The sequence below is a fragment of the Nerophis ophidion genome, linkage group LG10 (genome assembly GCF_033978795.1).
Source record: "Nerophis ophidion isolate RoL-2023_Sa linkage group LG10, RoL_Noph_v1.0, whole genome shotgun sequence".
NCBI lineage: Eukaryota > Metazoa > Chordata > Actinopteri > Syngnathiformes > Syngnathidae > Nerophis > Nerophis ophidion.
Genome location: NC_084620.1, coordinates 1,464,801 through 1,478,200, shown reverse-complemented (window position 1 = coordinate 1,478,200; position 13,400 = coordinate 1,464,801). Strand labels below are relative to the sequence as shown.

The window sequence follows — 13,400 nt, the reverse complement described above, 5'->3', positions numbered from 1 at the left end:
GCAACCCGCGGCTCTTTAGCGCCATCCTAGTGGCTCTCTGGAGCTTTTTCAAAAATATATGAAAAATGGAAATAGGGAAAAAAAACATTTTTTTTTGTTTTAATTTGGTTTCTGTAGGAGGACAAACATGACATAAACTTCCCTAATTGTTATAAAGCACACTGTTTATATTAAACATGCTTCACTGATTCAAGCGCCGTTTTGTCCCACTAACTTTGGCGGTCCTTGAACTCACCCTGGTTTGTTTACATGTATAACTTTCTCCGACTTTCTCAGACGTGATTTATGCCACTTCTTTTTCTGTCTGACTTCGTCCACCAAACTTATAACTTTGCGCATGAATGCACAAAGGTGAGTTTTGTTGATGTTATTGACTTATGTAGCGTGCTAATCAGACATATTGGTCACTGCTTGACTGCAAGCTAATCGATGCTAACATGCTATTTAGCCTAGCTCTACGTACATATTGCATCATTATGCCTCATATTTCGGCTCATTTAGATTCCTTTGAATCCTAATAATTCAATTTATATTTCGTGACATACCTTAGAAATACAATAGGGTAATACGACTTTTAAATTTTTGCGGCTCCAAACAGATTTGTTTTTGTATTTTTGGTCCAATGTGGTTCTTTCAACATTTTGGGTTGCCGACCCCTGATCTAGAAATTTAAAACTTGAATAATAATGAAAATAATAATACTGAATAATGACACATTTTGTATTCTATTTTTTTGACCAAAACCCTTTGGGGTCCCCGGGATCATAACTGAGTGGAGGCCTAAATATATATTTTTTATACATATCTTGTATTGGTTTTTAAAATAAAAATTAGGAAAATGGCCCCCGCTTGCTTTGATTTTTCAGTGTGCGTCGGACCTCAGTGGAAAAAATTTGGACACCCGTGATTTAAGATAAAAAAAGAGGCGCTGTCACCCCAAATTTCTTCCCCCTACAACCCCCCCCCCCCCTCCCATTTACATAGAATAAAATAGAATGTACTTTATTGATCCCTGTGCTTTATTGATTGGTTACTTTATTGATCCCTGTACTTTATTGATTGGTTACTCAAATAGTGGGGCGGTATGGCTCGGTTGGTAGAGTGGCCGTGCCAGCAACTTGAGGGTTGCAGGTTCGATTCCCGCTTCCGCCATCCTAGTCACTGCCGTTGTGTCCTTGGGCAAGACACTTTACCCACCTGCTCCCAGTGCCACCCACACTGGTTTAAATGTAACTTAGATATTGGGTTTCACTATGTAAAGCGCTTTGAGTCACTTGAGAAAAGCGCTATATAAATATAATTCACTTCACTTCACTTCCGGGGTTATGATTGATACAGACGTTTTTTTTTAACGCTATATTATAAAATTATAACGCTATATTATAAAAATACAGACGTTTTGTTAATGTTATAAAAATATCAAAAAAACAATTTACAAACACAACCTATGGGATGACTTAAGAGGAAACGTGAGGAAACGTAACCCCAGAAGTAAATGCGTCATCCCATAGCTTGTGTTTGTAAATTGTTTTTTTAATTGTATTTTTATAATATAGCGTTAACAAAACGTCTGTATTTTTATAATATAGTGTTATATTTTTACAATATAGCGTTGATAAAACGTCTGTATTAATCATGACCCCGGAAGTAAATGGGGGGGGAAGGTTTTTGTTTGGGGGAAGAAATTTGGCGTGACAGCGTGTTCTCTTGCTAAGACCCTTCCAGCTGGGTTTGGAGGCCCAGGAGGATGTGGACTAAAAAAGGCGAGGAAGAAAAAAAAGCAGAATATTTATCTGATTTTATTCATTTGAAGCCACTAGTTAAGCAAACCATAAAAACATTTCAGAGAGGATATTTAAACAATTGAAACCCTGACTTCGCTCTTGTTTGAAATCCCTGATTTTTTTTTTAGCGTTTTACAAAAATCCCAGTATAAACGTCATAAACAATAACACTGAAATTATAAGTAAAAAAAAAAAAAAAAAAGTGCAAGTTAATATGAAAATGTCCCTCAGCAGCTTTTTGATCGAATCAGACGATCCGCGTCTTGTTGTGGTTCCTCCTGACCACGCAGTACGAGATAAGGCAAAGGACAAAGACTGCTACGCCGCAGCCGAGCATGGTCTTCTGGATGATGTCCAGCAGCTTGATGCTGCCCATCAGCTCGTCCTTGAGCAGGTTCGCCGTTTCCTCGTCCAACTCCGCCGACTGGTCAAGAAAGATTAGCCATTGTTAGTTAGGAAGGCTATCTTTCACACTGGAACAGATAAAACCGTACCGATACCCAGGACGTTTGTGCGTGTTCATGTACAAACCCCGTTTCCATATGAGTTGGGAAATTGTGTTAGATGTAAAGATAAACAGAATACAATGATTTGCAAATCATTTTCAACCCATATTCAGTTGAATATGCTACAAAGACAACATATTTGATGTTCAAACTCATAAACATTTTTTTTTTTGCAAATAATCATTAACTTTAGAATTTGATGCCAGCAACACGTGACATAGAAGTTGGGAAAGGTGGCAATAAATACTGATAAAGTTGAGGAATGCTCATCAAACACTTATTTGGAACATCCCACAGGTGTGCAGGCTAATTGGGAACAGGTGGGTGCCATGATTGGGTATAAAAACAGCTTCCCAAAAAATGCTCAGTCTTTCACAAGAAAGGATGGGGCGAGGTACACCCCTTTGTCCACAACTGCGTGAGCATATAGTCAAACAGTTTAAGAACAACGGTTCTCAAAGTGCAATTGCAAGAAATTTAGGGATTTCAACATCTACGGTCCATAATATCATCAAAAGGTTCAGAGAATCTGGAGAAATCATTCCACGTAAGAGGCATGGCCGGAAACCGACATTGAATGACCGTGACATTCGATCCCTCAGACGAAACTATCAAAAACCGACATCAATCTCTAAAGGATATCACAACATGAGCTCAGGAACTTCAGAAAACCACTGTCACTAAATACAGTTTGTCGCTACATCTGTAAGTGCAAGTTAAAGCTCTACTATGCAAAGCAAAAGCCATTTATCAACAACATCCAGAAACGCCGCCGGCTTCTCTGGGCCCGAGATCATCTAAGATGGACTGTTGCAAAGTGGAAAAGTGCTCTGTAGTCTGACAAGTCAACATTTCAAATTGTTTTTTGAAATATTCAACATTTTGTCATCCGGACCAAAGGGGAAGCGAACATCCAGACAGTTATCGACGCAAAGTTCAAAAGCCGGCATCTGTGATGGTATGGGGGTGTATTAGTGCCCAAGGCATGGGTAGCTTACACATCTGTGAAGGCACCATTAATGCTGAAAGGTGCATACAGGTTTTGGAACAACATATGCTGCCATCTAAGCGCCGTCTTTTTTATGGACGCCCCTGCTTATTTCAGCAAGGCAATGCCAAGCCACATTCAGCACGTGTTACAACGGTGTGGCTTCATAAGAAAAGAGTGCGGGTACTTTCCTGACCCGCCTGCAGTCCAGACTTGTCTCCCTTCAAAAATGTGTGGAGCATTATGAAGCGTAAAGTACGACAGCGGAGACCCCGGACTGTTGAAGACTGAAGCTCTACATAAAACAAGAATGGTAAAGAATTCCACTTTCAAAGCTTCAACAATTAGTTTCCTCAGTTCCCAAACGTTTATTGAGTGTTGTTAAAAGAAAAGGTGATGTAACACAGTGGTGAACATGCCCTTTCCCAACTACTTTGGAATGTGTTGCAGCCATCAAATTCCAAGATAATTATTATTTTCCCCCAAAAAATTAAGTTTATGAGTTTGAACATCAAATATCTTGTCTTTGTAGTGCAGGGGTCGGGAACCTTTTTGGCTGAGAGAGCCATGGAAGCCAAATATTTTAAAATGTATTTCCATGAGAGCCATATAATATTTTTTTAACACTGAATACAACTAAATGTGTGCCTTTTTATGTAAAACCAACATTAGGGTATAACGCGTCTGTTATTCTTTTCAATAACATTTTTATTCTGAAGCAAACTAATAATGAATAAAATACTTCTTACCATTCTTGACGTCTTGAACAGGTGAAGTAGAAAACGGATGGATGGATAAAAATGCATGAGAATTTTTTATATTTTGAATGTTATTTTCAACACTGATTACCAGTGGAATTATTCATTACTTATTGTGTTAAGCAATGTGAGCTAAGATTAATCTGAGAGCCAGATGCAGTCATCAAAAGACCCTGTTGTAGTGCATTCAATAGAATATGGGTTGAAAATAATTTGCAAATCATTGTATTCCGTTTATATTTACATCTAACACAATTTCCCAACTCATATGGAAACGGGGTTTGTAGTAATAAATGCTAAATGTTTAACTTCTAAATCTCATTTTCAAGTATTATATGGTATACTTTGCATGCAGTTGCAACTCCAAGACGCTAGATGGGAGCGTGCAAACTACAATGTGTTGTCGTAGCCGGGAAGTAGTCTTTGCCATTAAGTTGAATGTGCCAGTCTTGTCTTTTGAGACTGGCACATTCAAGTATTGTTCGTATTACACAAAAGCTGTTTAAATTTGTAAAAGTACTAAATTTAAAGGTGCGTTATCAGCCATGTAAAATTTCTGATGTGTATAGCAGGGGTCACCAACACGGTGCCCGCGGGCACCAGGTAGCCCGTGAGGACCAGATGAGTCGCCCGCTGGCCTGTACTAAAAATAGTTTAAATAGCAGCACTGACCAGTGAGCTGCCTCTATTTTTTAAATTGTATTTATTTACTAGCAAACTGCTTTTGCTTTGCTCGACAATTTTAATTCTAAGAGAGACAAAACTCAAATAGAATTTAAAAATCCAAGAAAATCTTTTTCACTTGTTTAAATAAATTCATTTATTTTTTTACTTTGCTTCTTATAACTTTAAGAAAGACAATTTTAGAGAAAAAATACAACCTTAAAATGATTTTAAGATTTTTAAACACATATACCTTTTTACCTTCTAAATTCCTTCCTCTTCTTTTCTGACAATTTAAATCAATGTTCAAGTAAAAAAAAAAAATTTTATTGTAAAGAATAATAAATACATTTTAATTTAATTCTTAATTTTAGCTTCTGTATTTTCGACGAAGAATATTTGGTAAATATTTCTTCAAACTTATTATGATTAAAATTACAAAAAATTATTCTGGCAAATCTAGAAAATCTTTAGAATCAAATTTAAATCTTATTTCAAAGTCTTTGGAATTTCTTTTAAAATGTTTGTTCTTGAAAATCTAGAAGAAATAATGATTTGTCTTTGTTAGAAATATAGCTTGGTCCAATTTGTTATATATTCTAACAAAATTCAGATTGGATTTTAACCATTTAAAACATGTCATCAAAATTCTAAAATTAATTTTAATCAGGAAAAATGACTAATGATGTTCCATAAATTCTTTTTTTAATGTTTTCAAAAAGATTCAAATTAGGTAATTTTTCTCTTCTTTTTTTTGGTTGAATTCTGAGTTTTAAAGAGTCGAAATTGAAGATGAACTATGTTTCAAAATTTAATTGTCATTTTTTTTCCAATTTTCTCTTCTTTTAAACTGTTCAATTAAAGGTTTTTTTCATGATTTATTCTCTACAAAAAACCTTCCGTAAAAGGAAAAAAAATGTACGAAGGAATGACAGACAGAAATACCCATTTTTATATATATATATATATTTATTTATTAAAGGTAAATTGAGCAAATTGGCTATTTCTGACAATTTATTTAAGTGTGTATCAAACTGGTAGCCCTTCGCATTAATCAGTACCCAAGAAGTAGCTCTTGCTTTCAAAAAGGTTGGTGACCCCTGCTGTATGGTATAGCCAGTGTAAATTAGCATCGCGAGCTAGCGCATTTTTGAAAAGTGGAGCCTTGCTTTTGACCGCTTTCTATCAGGCATGTTTGCCTTGTTGGCATGGGAAATTAAAACATTGCCTTGCGGCAGTCTGACATCGATGTTGCTGTTTGCCAAGACAAAAATATTGAAATATGGTAACGCTTCAACTCACGTAAATCTACTGTGCACGGTAATTTGGCACAAACATATAATTTTGCCTCATGACTTTCAGGCTTCACCACACGTCTGCATTTGGATGACTGCAGAGAGCCCTGAAATGGTGCCGTCGCACATACTTGCCAACCTTGAGACCTCCGATTTCGGTAAGTGGGGGCTGGGGGGCGTGGTTAAGAGGGGAGGAGTATAATTCACCAACTCGAGTATTTCATATATATATATATATATATATATATATATATATATATAATTAAAAGAAACAGTTGAATTTCAAACGCCACCTATCAAATACACAGTAATAAAAACACAGTTGTTCTACTAACTGTACTATGCTTGCTGGTTACTAAAAAAAACAAAAACACTTTCACTATTTGAGTAACCAATCAATAAAGTACAGGGATCAATAAAGTACATTCTATTTTATTCTATGTACATTAGATAGCAGTATTGTCCTGTTTAAGAGGGTCACAACATTGCTGAGTCAGGTCCGCATGGAGCTGGAGGGGGCAAGGCCTCCAGCTCCGCCTGAATTTCGTGAGATTTTTGGGAGAAAATTTATCCCGGGAGGTTTTCGGGAGAGGCGCTGAATTTCAGGAGTCTCCCGGAAAATCCGGGACGGTTGGCAAGTATGCCGTCGCACACCACAATCTTTGAGGAAATACATCAAAACGAATGCACAATGTGACAATTTGGTTGTGAAATGAGATTGATAATAACAAATGTAAAATAATAATCTGCCAAAAGAAGAACCCAGAGGATAGGAAGCGTCAATATTTACTGTTTTGACCAAATAAACTGGAAACGGGGGTAGTCATTACACTACCTTGCCACCAGAGAGCGCCATCTCTCAAAGTACTGGTGTGAGGTCACGTTAAACAGTAATGACTCAGCTCTTTAATCTTGTCGGCTTTTACGCAAAGCGTTGATAACAAAACAATTGTTACCCTTAACAGAGTGGTCGCCACGCTTATATTCTTGTATGTCACATAAACAAAGATGTGTTTCCGGTTTGTGTTCCTTGTTAATATTGTGTGAAGACGCATTAAATATTTTTCAACTTTTCAATGCAATCACATGTTCACATTTATTTTTGCATTTTTTAAATTTATGTTTTTACTACAATGCCGTATCTCAATGAGTCATAGAATGACTTGATTCGAGCCGATAAATGTTTTCCGATGTTTGGTGATTTTAGTTCCTGTCTTGTGCTCTTATTGTGGTTGCACTTCCTGTGTTGTGTGTGCTCACCTACAGTAACTTTACCACTGCCTCTGGGCGCTGTTTTTTTTGTGTGAATGCTTCATGTTAGTAAACCTTCGCTGTCCTCCAGCATTCTGTTAGTTTACTTTACAGCCTCTTTTTTGTTTTTTTTTGTATTGTTTGGATGTTACTGACGTCACGTCCGGCGTGGTGGTCAAGCTAGCTGTTCTCTACAGGTATGAGGCGTCGTTTAGCCTTTCTCGAAGAGAAAATTGCCCTATGCTTGTGTTGTTTTCAGCCGTACAAATCATTGAAATCGCAAAAAGGATACAAATTTCTTCAGAGTTCTTCAAGAGGTAATCAAAAGGGGGGAAGAGCGCAAGATGTTACGAAACAAGAAGGAGAAAATCATTTCGCTCACACTCCAGTCCAAAGGAGCAGAGTCGAGGAATTCATGATGTTGCAGTGATCACTTTGTTAAAGGCGACCACGCAGTCTGATAGTTTAAATATCAATGATGAAATATTAACATTGCAACACATGCCAATACGGCCTTTTTAGTTTTCTAAATTGCAATTTTAAATTTCGCGCCGAACGTCTCGGTATGATGATGCGTGCCCGTGACGTCACGGATTGTCGAGGACATTTAGTTCCAGCATCGTTCCCAGCTATTAGCTTGTCTGTTTTCATCGCGAAATTCCACAGTATTCTGGACATCTGTGTTGCTGAATCTATTGCAATTTGTTCAATGGACAATGGAGACATCAAAGAAGAAAGTTGTAGGTGGGAAGCGGTGTATTGCGGCCCACTTTAGCAACACAAACACAGCCGATGTTTCATTGTTTACATTCCCGACAGTCAAGCTTTACTATGGAACGGAGATGTCAAGCGAACACGGTTGGTTTGGACCACACACACAAAGTACAGTGTATTATGCAGCGATCATTTCGAAAGATCGTGTTTCGAAGTGGGCCCTTTGCGAAGGGCAGAGATGGGCTTCGCCACCACCCGTCGACTGGTGCTGAAGAAAGGTGCGGGGCCGACCTTCAGGTTGTACAGGTACGACCATATAATCTCACTAAAACACTAGTAACACAATAAGCAGATAAGGGATTTTCCAGAATTATCCTAGTAAATGTGTCTAATTACATCTGAATTGCTCCCACTGCCCTCGTCTTTTTTCTTTTTTTTCTAGTCCTTTACTCTCACTTTTCTCATCCACAAATCTTTCATCCTCGCTCAAATTAATGGGGAAATTGTCGCTTTCTCGGTCCGAATCGCTCTCGCTGCTGGTGGCCATGATTGTAAACAATGTTCAGATGTGAGGAGCTCCACAACCCGTGACGTCACGCCCACATTGTCTGCTACTTCCGGTACAGGCAAGGCTTTTTTATTAGCGACCAAAAATTGCGAACTTTATCGTCGATGTTCTCTACTAAATCCTTTCAGCAAAAATATGGCAATATGGCGAAATGATCAAGTATGACACATAGAATGGACCTGCTATCCCCGTTTAAATAAGAAAATCTCATTTCAGTAGGACTTTAAAGGTTTGTGTGATATACTTTTAACCTTCATTCTTTCCCATTTAGGTATTATCTTGATATTATTTGTTTTTCTCAAACAAATGCTTGCTACGAGTCTTTCAAAAAGCACCAAGTCTAAATCAGGGGTGTCAAAGTCATTTTAGCTCAGGGGCCGCATGGAGGAATATATATTCCTAAGTGGGCCGTAATGGTAAAGTCTATCCATTTTTTACCACTTGTCCCTCTTTGGGGTTAGGGGGGGTGCTGGAGCCTATCTCAGCTGCATTCGGGCGGAAGGCGGGCTACATCCTGGACAAGTCGCCACCTCATCGCAGGGCCAACTCAGATAGACAGACAACATTCACACTCACATTCACACACTAGGGCCAATTTAGTGTTGCCAATCAACCTATCCCCATGGCATGATAACTTAAAACTAAAGACAACTCCAGGTTGTTGCCTTTACTTTGGCCAAAAATAGAACAAGCACATTCTCCATCCATCCATTTTCTACCGCTTGTCCCATTCGTGGTCGCGGGGGGTGCTGGAGCCTATCTCAGCGGAATTCGGGCAGAAGGCGGAGTACACCCTGGACAAGTCGCCACCTTATTGCAGGGCCAACACAGATAGACAGACAACATTCACACACTAGGGCCAATTTAGTGTTGCCAATCAACCTATCCCCAGGTGCATGTCTTTGTGGGTGGGAGGAAGCCGGAGTACCCAGAGGGATAACCCACGCAGTCACGGGGAGAACATGCAAACTCCACACAGAAAGATCCTGCGCCCAGGTTTTAACTCAAGACTAACCCCCTGTTCCACCGTGCTGCCCCAAGCACATTCTGAAATCACTAACTAATCCTTGGGACAAAACACTTCAAGTTTATTGAAAATCCTGAGGAAAACACAATGAGCTTGGGCTTAGTCTCGGTGTATCTCCACAGCCCAGATTAAACCTTAAGTCTCAGTCTTTCTGGGATTGAACAAAAAACACAACATGTAAACTCTTCCAGGTATCAAATACCTCCTTTGTCACGTCCACGTATCTATCAATCCAGTGCTAACTCATCAAACCTAAAGTTAAAGTACCAATGATTGTCACACACACACTAGGTGTGGTGAAATTTGTCCTCTGCATTTGACCCATCCCTTTGATCACCCCCTGGGAGGTGAGGGGAGCAGTGAGCAGCAGCGGTGGCCGCGCCCGAGAATCATTTTTGGTGATTTAACCCCCAATTCCAACCCTTGATGCTGAGTGCCAAGCAGGGAGGAAATGGGTCCCATTTTTATAGTCTTTGGTATGACTCAGCCGGGTTTGAACTCACGACCTACCGAACTCTAACCACTAGGCCAGTGGTTCTCAACCTTTTTTCAGTGATGTACCCCCTGTGAACATTTTTTAAATTCAAGTACCCCCTAATCAGAGCAAAGCATTTTTCGTTGAAAAAAAAGAGATAAAGAAGTAAAATACAGCACTATGTCATCAGTTTCTCATTTATTAAATTGTATAACCGTGCAAAATATTGCTCATTTGTAGTGGTCTTTCTTGAACTATTTGGGAAAAAAAAGATATAAAAATAACTAAAAACTTGTTGAAAAATAAACAAGTGATTCAATTATAAATAAATATTTCTACACGTAGAAGTAATTATCAACTTAATGCCCTCTTTGGGGATTGTAATAAAGATCCATCTGGATTCATCAACTTCATTCTAAACATTTCTTCTCAAAAATTCCAATATTTATGGAACATGTCCACAAAAAATGTAGATGTCAGCAGTGAATATTGCATTGTTGTATTTTTTTTCACAGTTTATGAACTTACATTCATATTTTGTTGAAGTATTATTCAATAAATATATTTATAAAGGATTTTTGAATTGTTGCTATTTTTAGAGTATTTTAAAAAAATCTCACGTACCCCTCGGCATACCTTCAAGTACCCCCATTTGAGAACTACTGCATTAGGCCACTGAGTAGGTAAGAAATGCAAGTCAAAACTATTTAAAAGTTATCTCATTTTTGAAAGAGACATTATTATAAATAACAATTTGTTTGAAACAGAAACTGACAGCAGTGTTTCCCACAGGTCAGGCATCTATTTGTGGTGGCGTTGTCGGGCGGCGGCGGCGATGACCAAGAAGAACGGGGAGTTGGAATATAATTTCAACGCTTTATGTACATATTTATATACATATTTATATAATATGTAACTACAAGCTCCATTCACAAACAGAGTCCCATTGCTTTAATGAGCGGTCGAGCGAGTCAAAAGCCGGAAAAAAATAAAATAAATAAAAAAAGATTATTTTTTAAAAAATTTAATTTATTTTGTGGCGGCCGTAATTCTTTCGTGGCGGGCCGCCACAAATAAATGAATGTAAAATACGACAGCGGAGACCCCGGACTGTTGGAAGACTGAAGCTCTACATCGGTGGTTCTCAACCTTTTTTCAGTGATGTACCCCCTGTGAACATGTTTATAATTCAAGTACCCCCTAATCAGAGCAAAGCATTTTTGCTTGAAAAGAGATAAAGAAGTAAAATACAGCACTATGTCATCAGTTTCGGATTCGTCAAATTGTATAACAGTGCAAATTATTGCTCATTTGTGGTCTTTCTTGAACTATTTGGAAAAAAAGATATAAAAATAACTAAAAACGTGGACGGTGTGTCGCAGTGGAAGAGTGGCCGTGCGCAACCTGAAGGTCCCTGGTTCAATCCCCACCTAGTACCAACCTCGTCACGTCCGTTGTGTCCTGAGCAAGACAGTTCACCCTTGCTTCTGATGGGTGCTGGTTAGCGCCTTGCATGGCAGCTCCCTCCATCAGTGTGTGAATGGGTAAATGTGGAAGTAGTGTCAAAGCGCTTTGAGTACCTTGAAGGAAGAAAAGCGCTCCACAAGTACAACCCATTTATCATTTAATGTGTGGACAGGTTTTAGGTTCTATTTGAGTCGAAAGAGAGGAGCCGCAGCCAAGCTTTACTTTGAACCTCTTGCGAGTGCTAAGAGAATTGCTATTGTGATCCAATAGACACATTTAGAACAGCAGTTTATTTTACATAAAAATTAAAAAACGGCTCATTTTAATACTTGGAAACCTCATCACGCGGGCCGGATAAAACCTGTTCAACCCGCGGGCCATATGTTTGACACCCCTGGTCTAAATGTGAATTGTGAATTATATTTATATAGCGCTTTTCTCAAGTGACTCAAAGCGCTTTACATAGTGAAACCCAATATCTAAGTTACATTTAAACCAGTGTGGGTGGCACTGGGAGCAGGTGGGTAAAGTGTCTTGCCCAAGGACACAACAGCAGTAACTAGGATGGCACAAGCGGGAATCGAACCTGCAACTCTCAAGTTGCTGGCACGGCCACTCTACCAACCGAGCTATGCCGCCCCAAATGAAACAAAGCCTAAAAATCTAAAAGATATGAGCTTTTACCTAAGGCAGCAATCATAAATGAATCTTTCGGCACATACACAATGTTGACATCTGTAGTTATATTTTGATAAAGACGGAGAAAAACACGCTACTCGTAAATTTTGTGCGCAGCAACAACAAACATGGCTTTAGACAGGGAGTTAAATCATGAAATGCAACCTTACCCCAACAAAAACGATCCATATTTATCCTGATAACAATGTCCTTAGCCCGACCACACACAAAGAAGTTTTAGACCTCCACGCTTTCCCAAGTTTTTATCTGTTTTGTGGTGTAGAAAGTTCTCCGGCGCACAATAGCTCGATATGTCTGGGAAGGTGACCGACGTATAATCCTTGATATTACTCCACAAATCTTTTTTTTTGATTAAGTATAGGGATCCATTCCATAGCATAGTTTGCTTTTTTGCTCGTATCTGTTTTTTGCAGGAGGAGTTAAGCCTTCACGGTGGCAGAGGGGTTAGTGCGTCTGCCTCACAATACGAAGTTCCTGCAGTCCTGGGTTCAAATCCAGGCTCGGGATCTTTCTGTGTGGAGTTTGCATGTTCTCCCCGTGACTGCGTGGGTTCCCTCCGGGTACTCCGGCTTCCTCCCACTTCCAAAGACATGCACCTGGGGATAGGTTGATTGGCAACACTAAATGGTCCCTAGTGTGTGAATGTGAGTGTGAATGTTGTCTGTCTGTCTGTGTTGGCCCTGCGATGAGGTGGCGACTTGTCCAGGGTGTACCCCGCCTTCCGCCCGATTGTAGCTGAGATAGGCGCCAGCGCCCCCCGCGACCCCGAAAGGGAATAAGCGGTAGAAAATGGATGGAGTTAAGCCTCTTTTGCACCCAGATAGTTTGCACAGTGCTTTCTGCACAACTGTCTTAGCTTGGTTGACCACCACTGGTTTTCACTTCCAAGAAGAAGTCCTGTGACGGAATAGAAACAATTGCACAGCCTTCTCTATCATTCGAGTCTTTTCCTGCTGCACTTTCCTACTGTTTGTTCTTATGATTAAGTTAAAGTTAAAGGCCTACTGAAAGCCACTACTACCGACCACGCAGTCTGATAGTTTATATATCAATGATGAAATATTAACATTGCAACACATGCCAATATGGCCGGTTTAGTTTAATAAATTGCAATTTTAAATTTCCCGCGGAGTTTCCTGTTGAAAACATCGCGGGATGATGACGCATATTTGTGACATTATTGGTTGGAGGGGACATATTAGCCC

General features: G+C 39.3%; 1 protein-coding gene and 1 long non-coding RNA gene across 2 annotated transcripts in view; one reads left to right on the top strand and one right to left on the bottom strand.

Moving 5' to 3' along the window:
* The first annotated feature begins 223 nt into the window (after positions 1–223).
* On the top strand, positions 224–10,957 carry LOC133559827 (uncharacterized). Its single transcript, XR_009808278.1, has 3 exons — positions 224–351; positions 6,062–6,152; positions 10,822–10,957. It is a non-coding gene; the product is annotated as an uncharacterized LOC133559827 (long non-coding RNA).
* Positions 1,819–13,400, bottom strand: part of cd36 (CD36 molecule (thrombospondin receptor)) — a 39,513-nt gene continuing 27,931 nt past the window's right edge. The window contains exon 12 of the mRNA XM_061911848.1: positions 1,819–2,208. Coding sequence (XP_061767832.1) covers positions 2,032–2,208 — 177 coding nt within the window. The 3' untranslated portion in view covers positions 1,819–2,031. The remainder of the gene's footprint in view (positions 2,209–13,400) is intronic.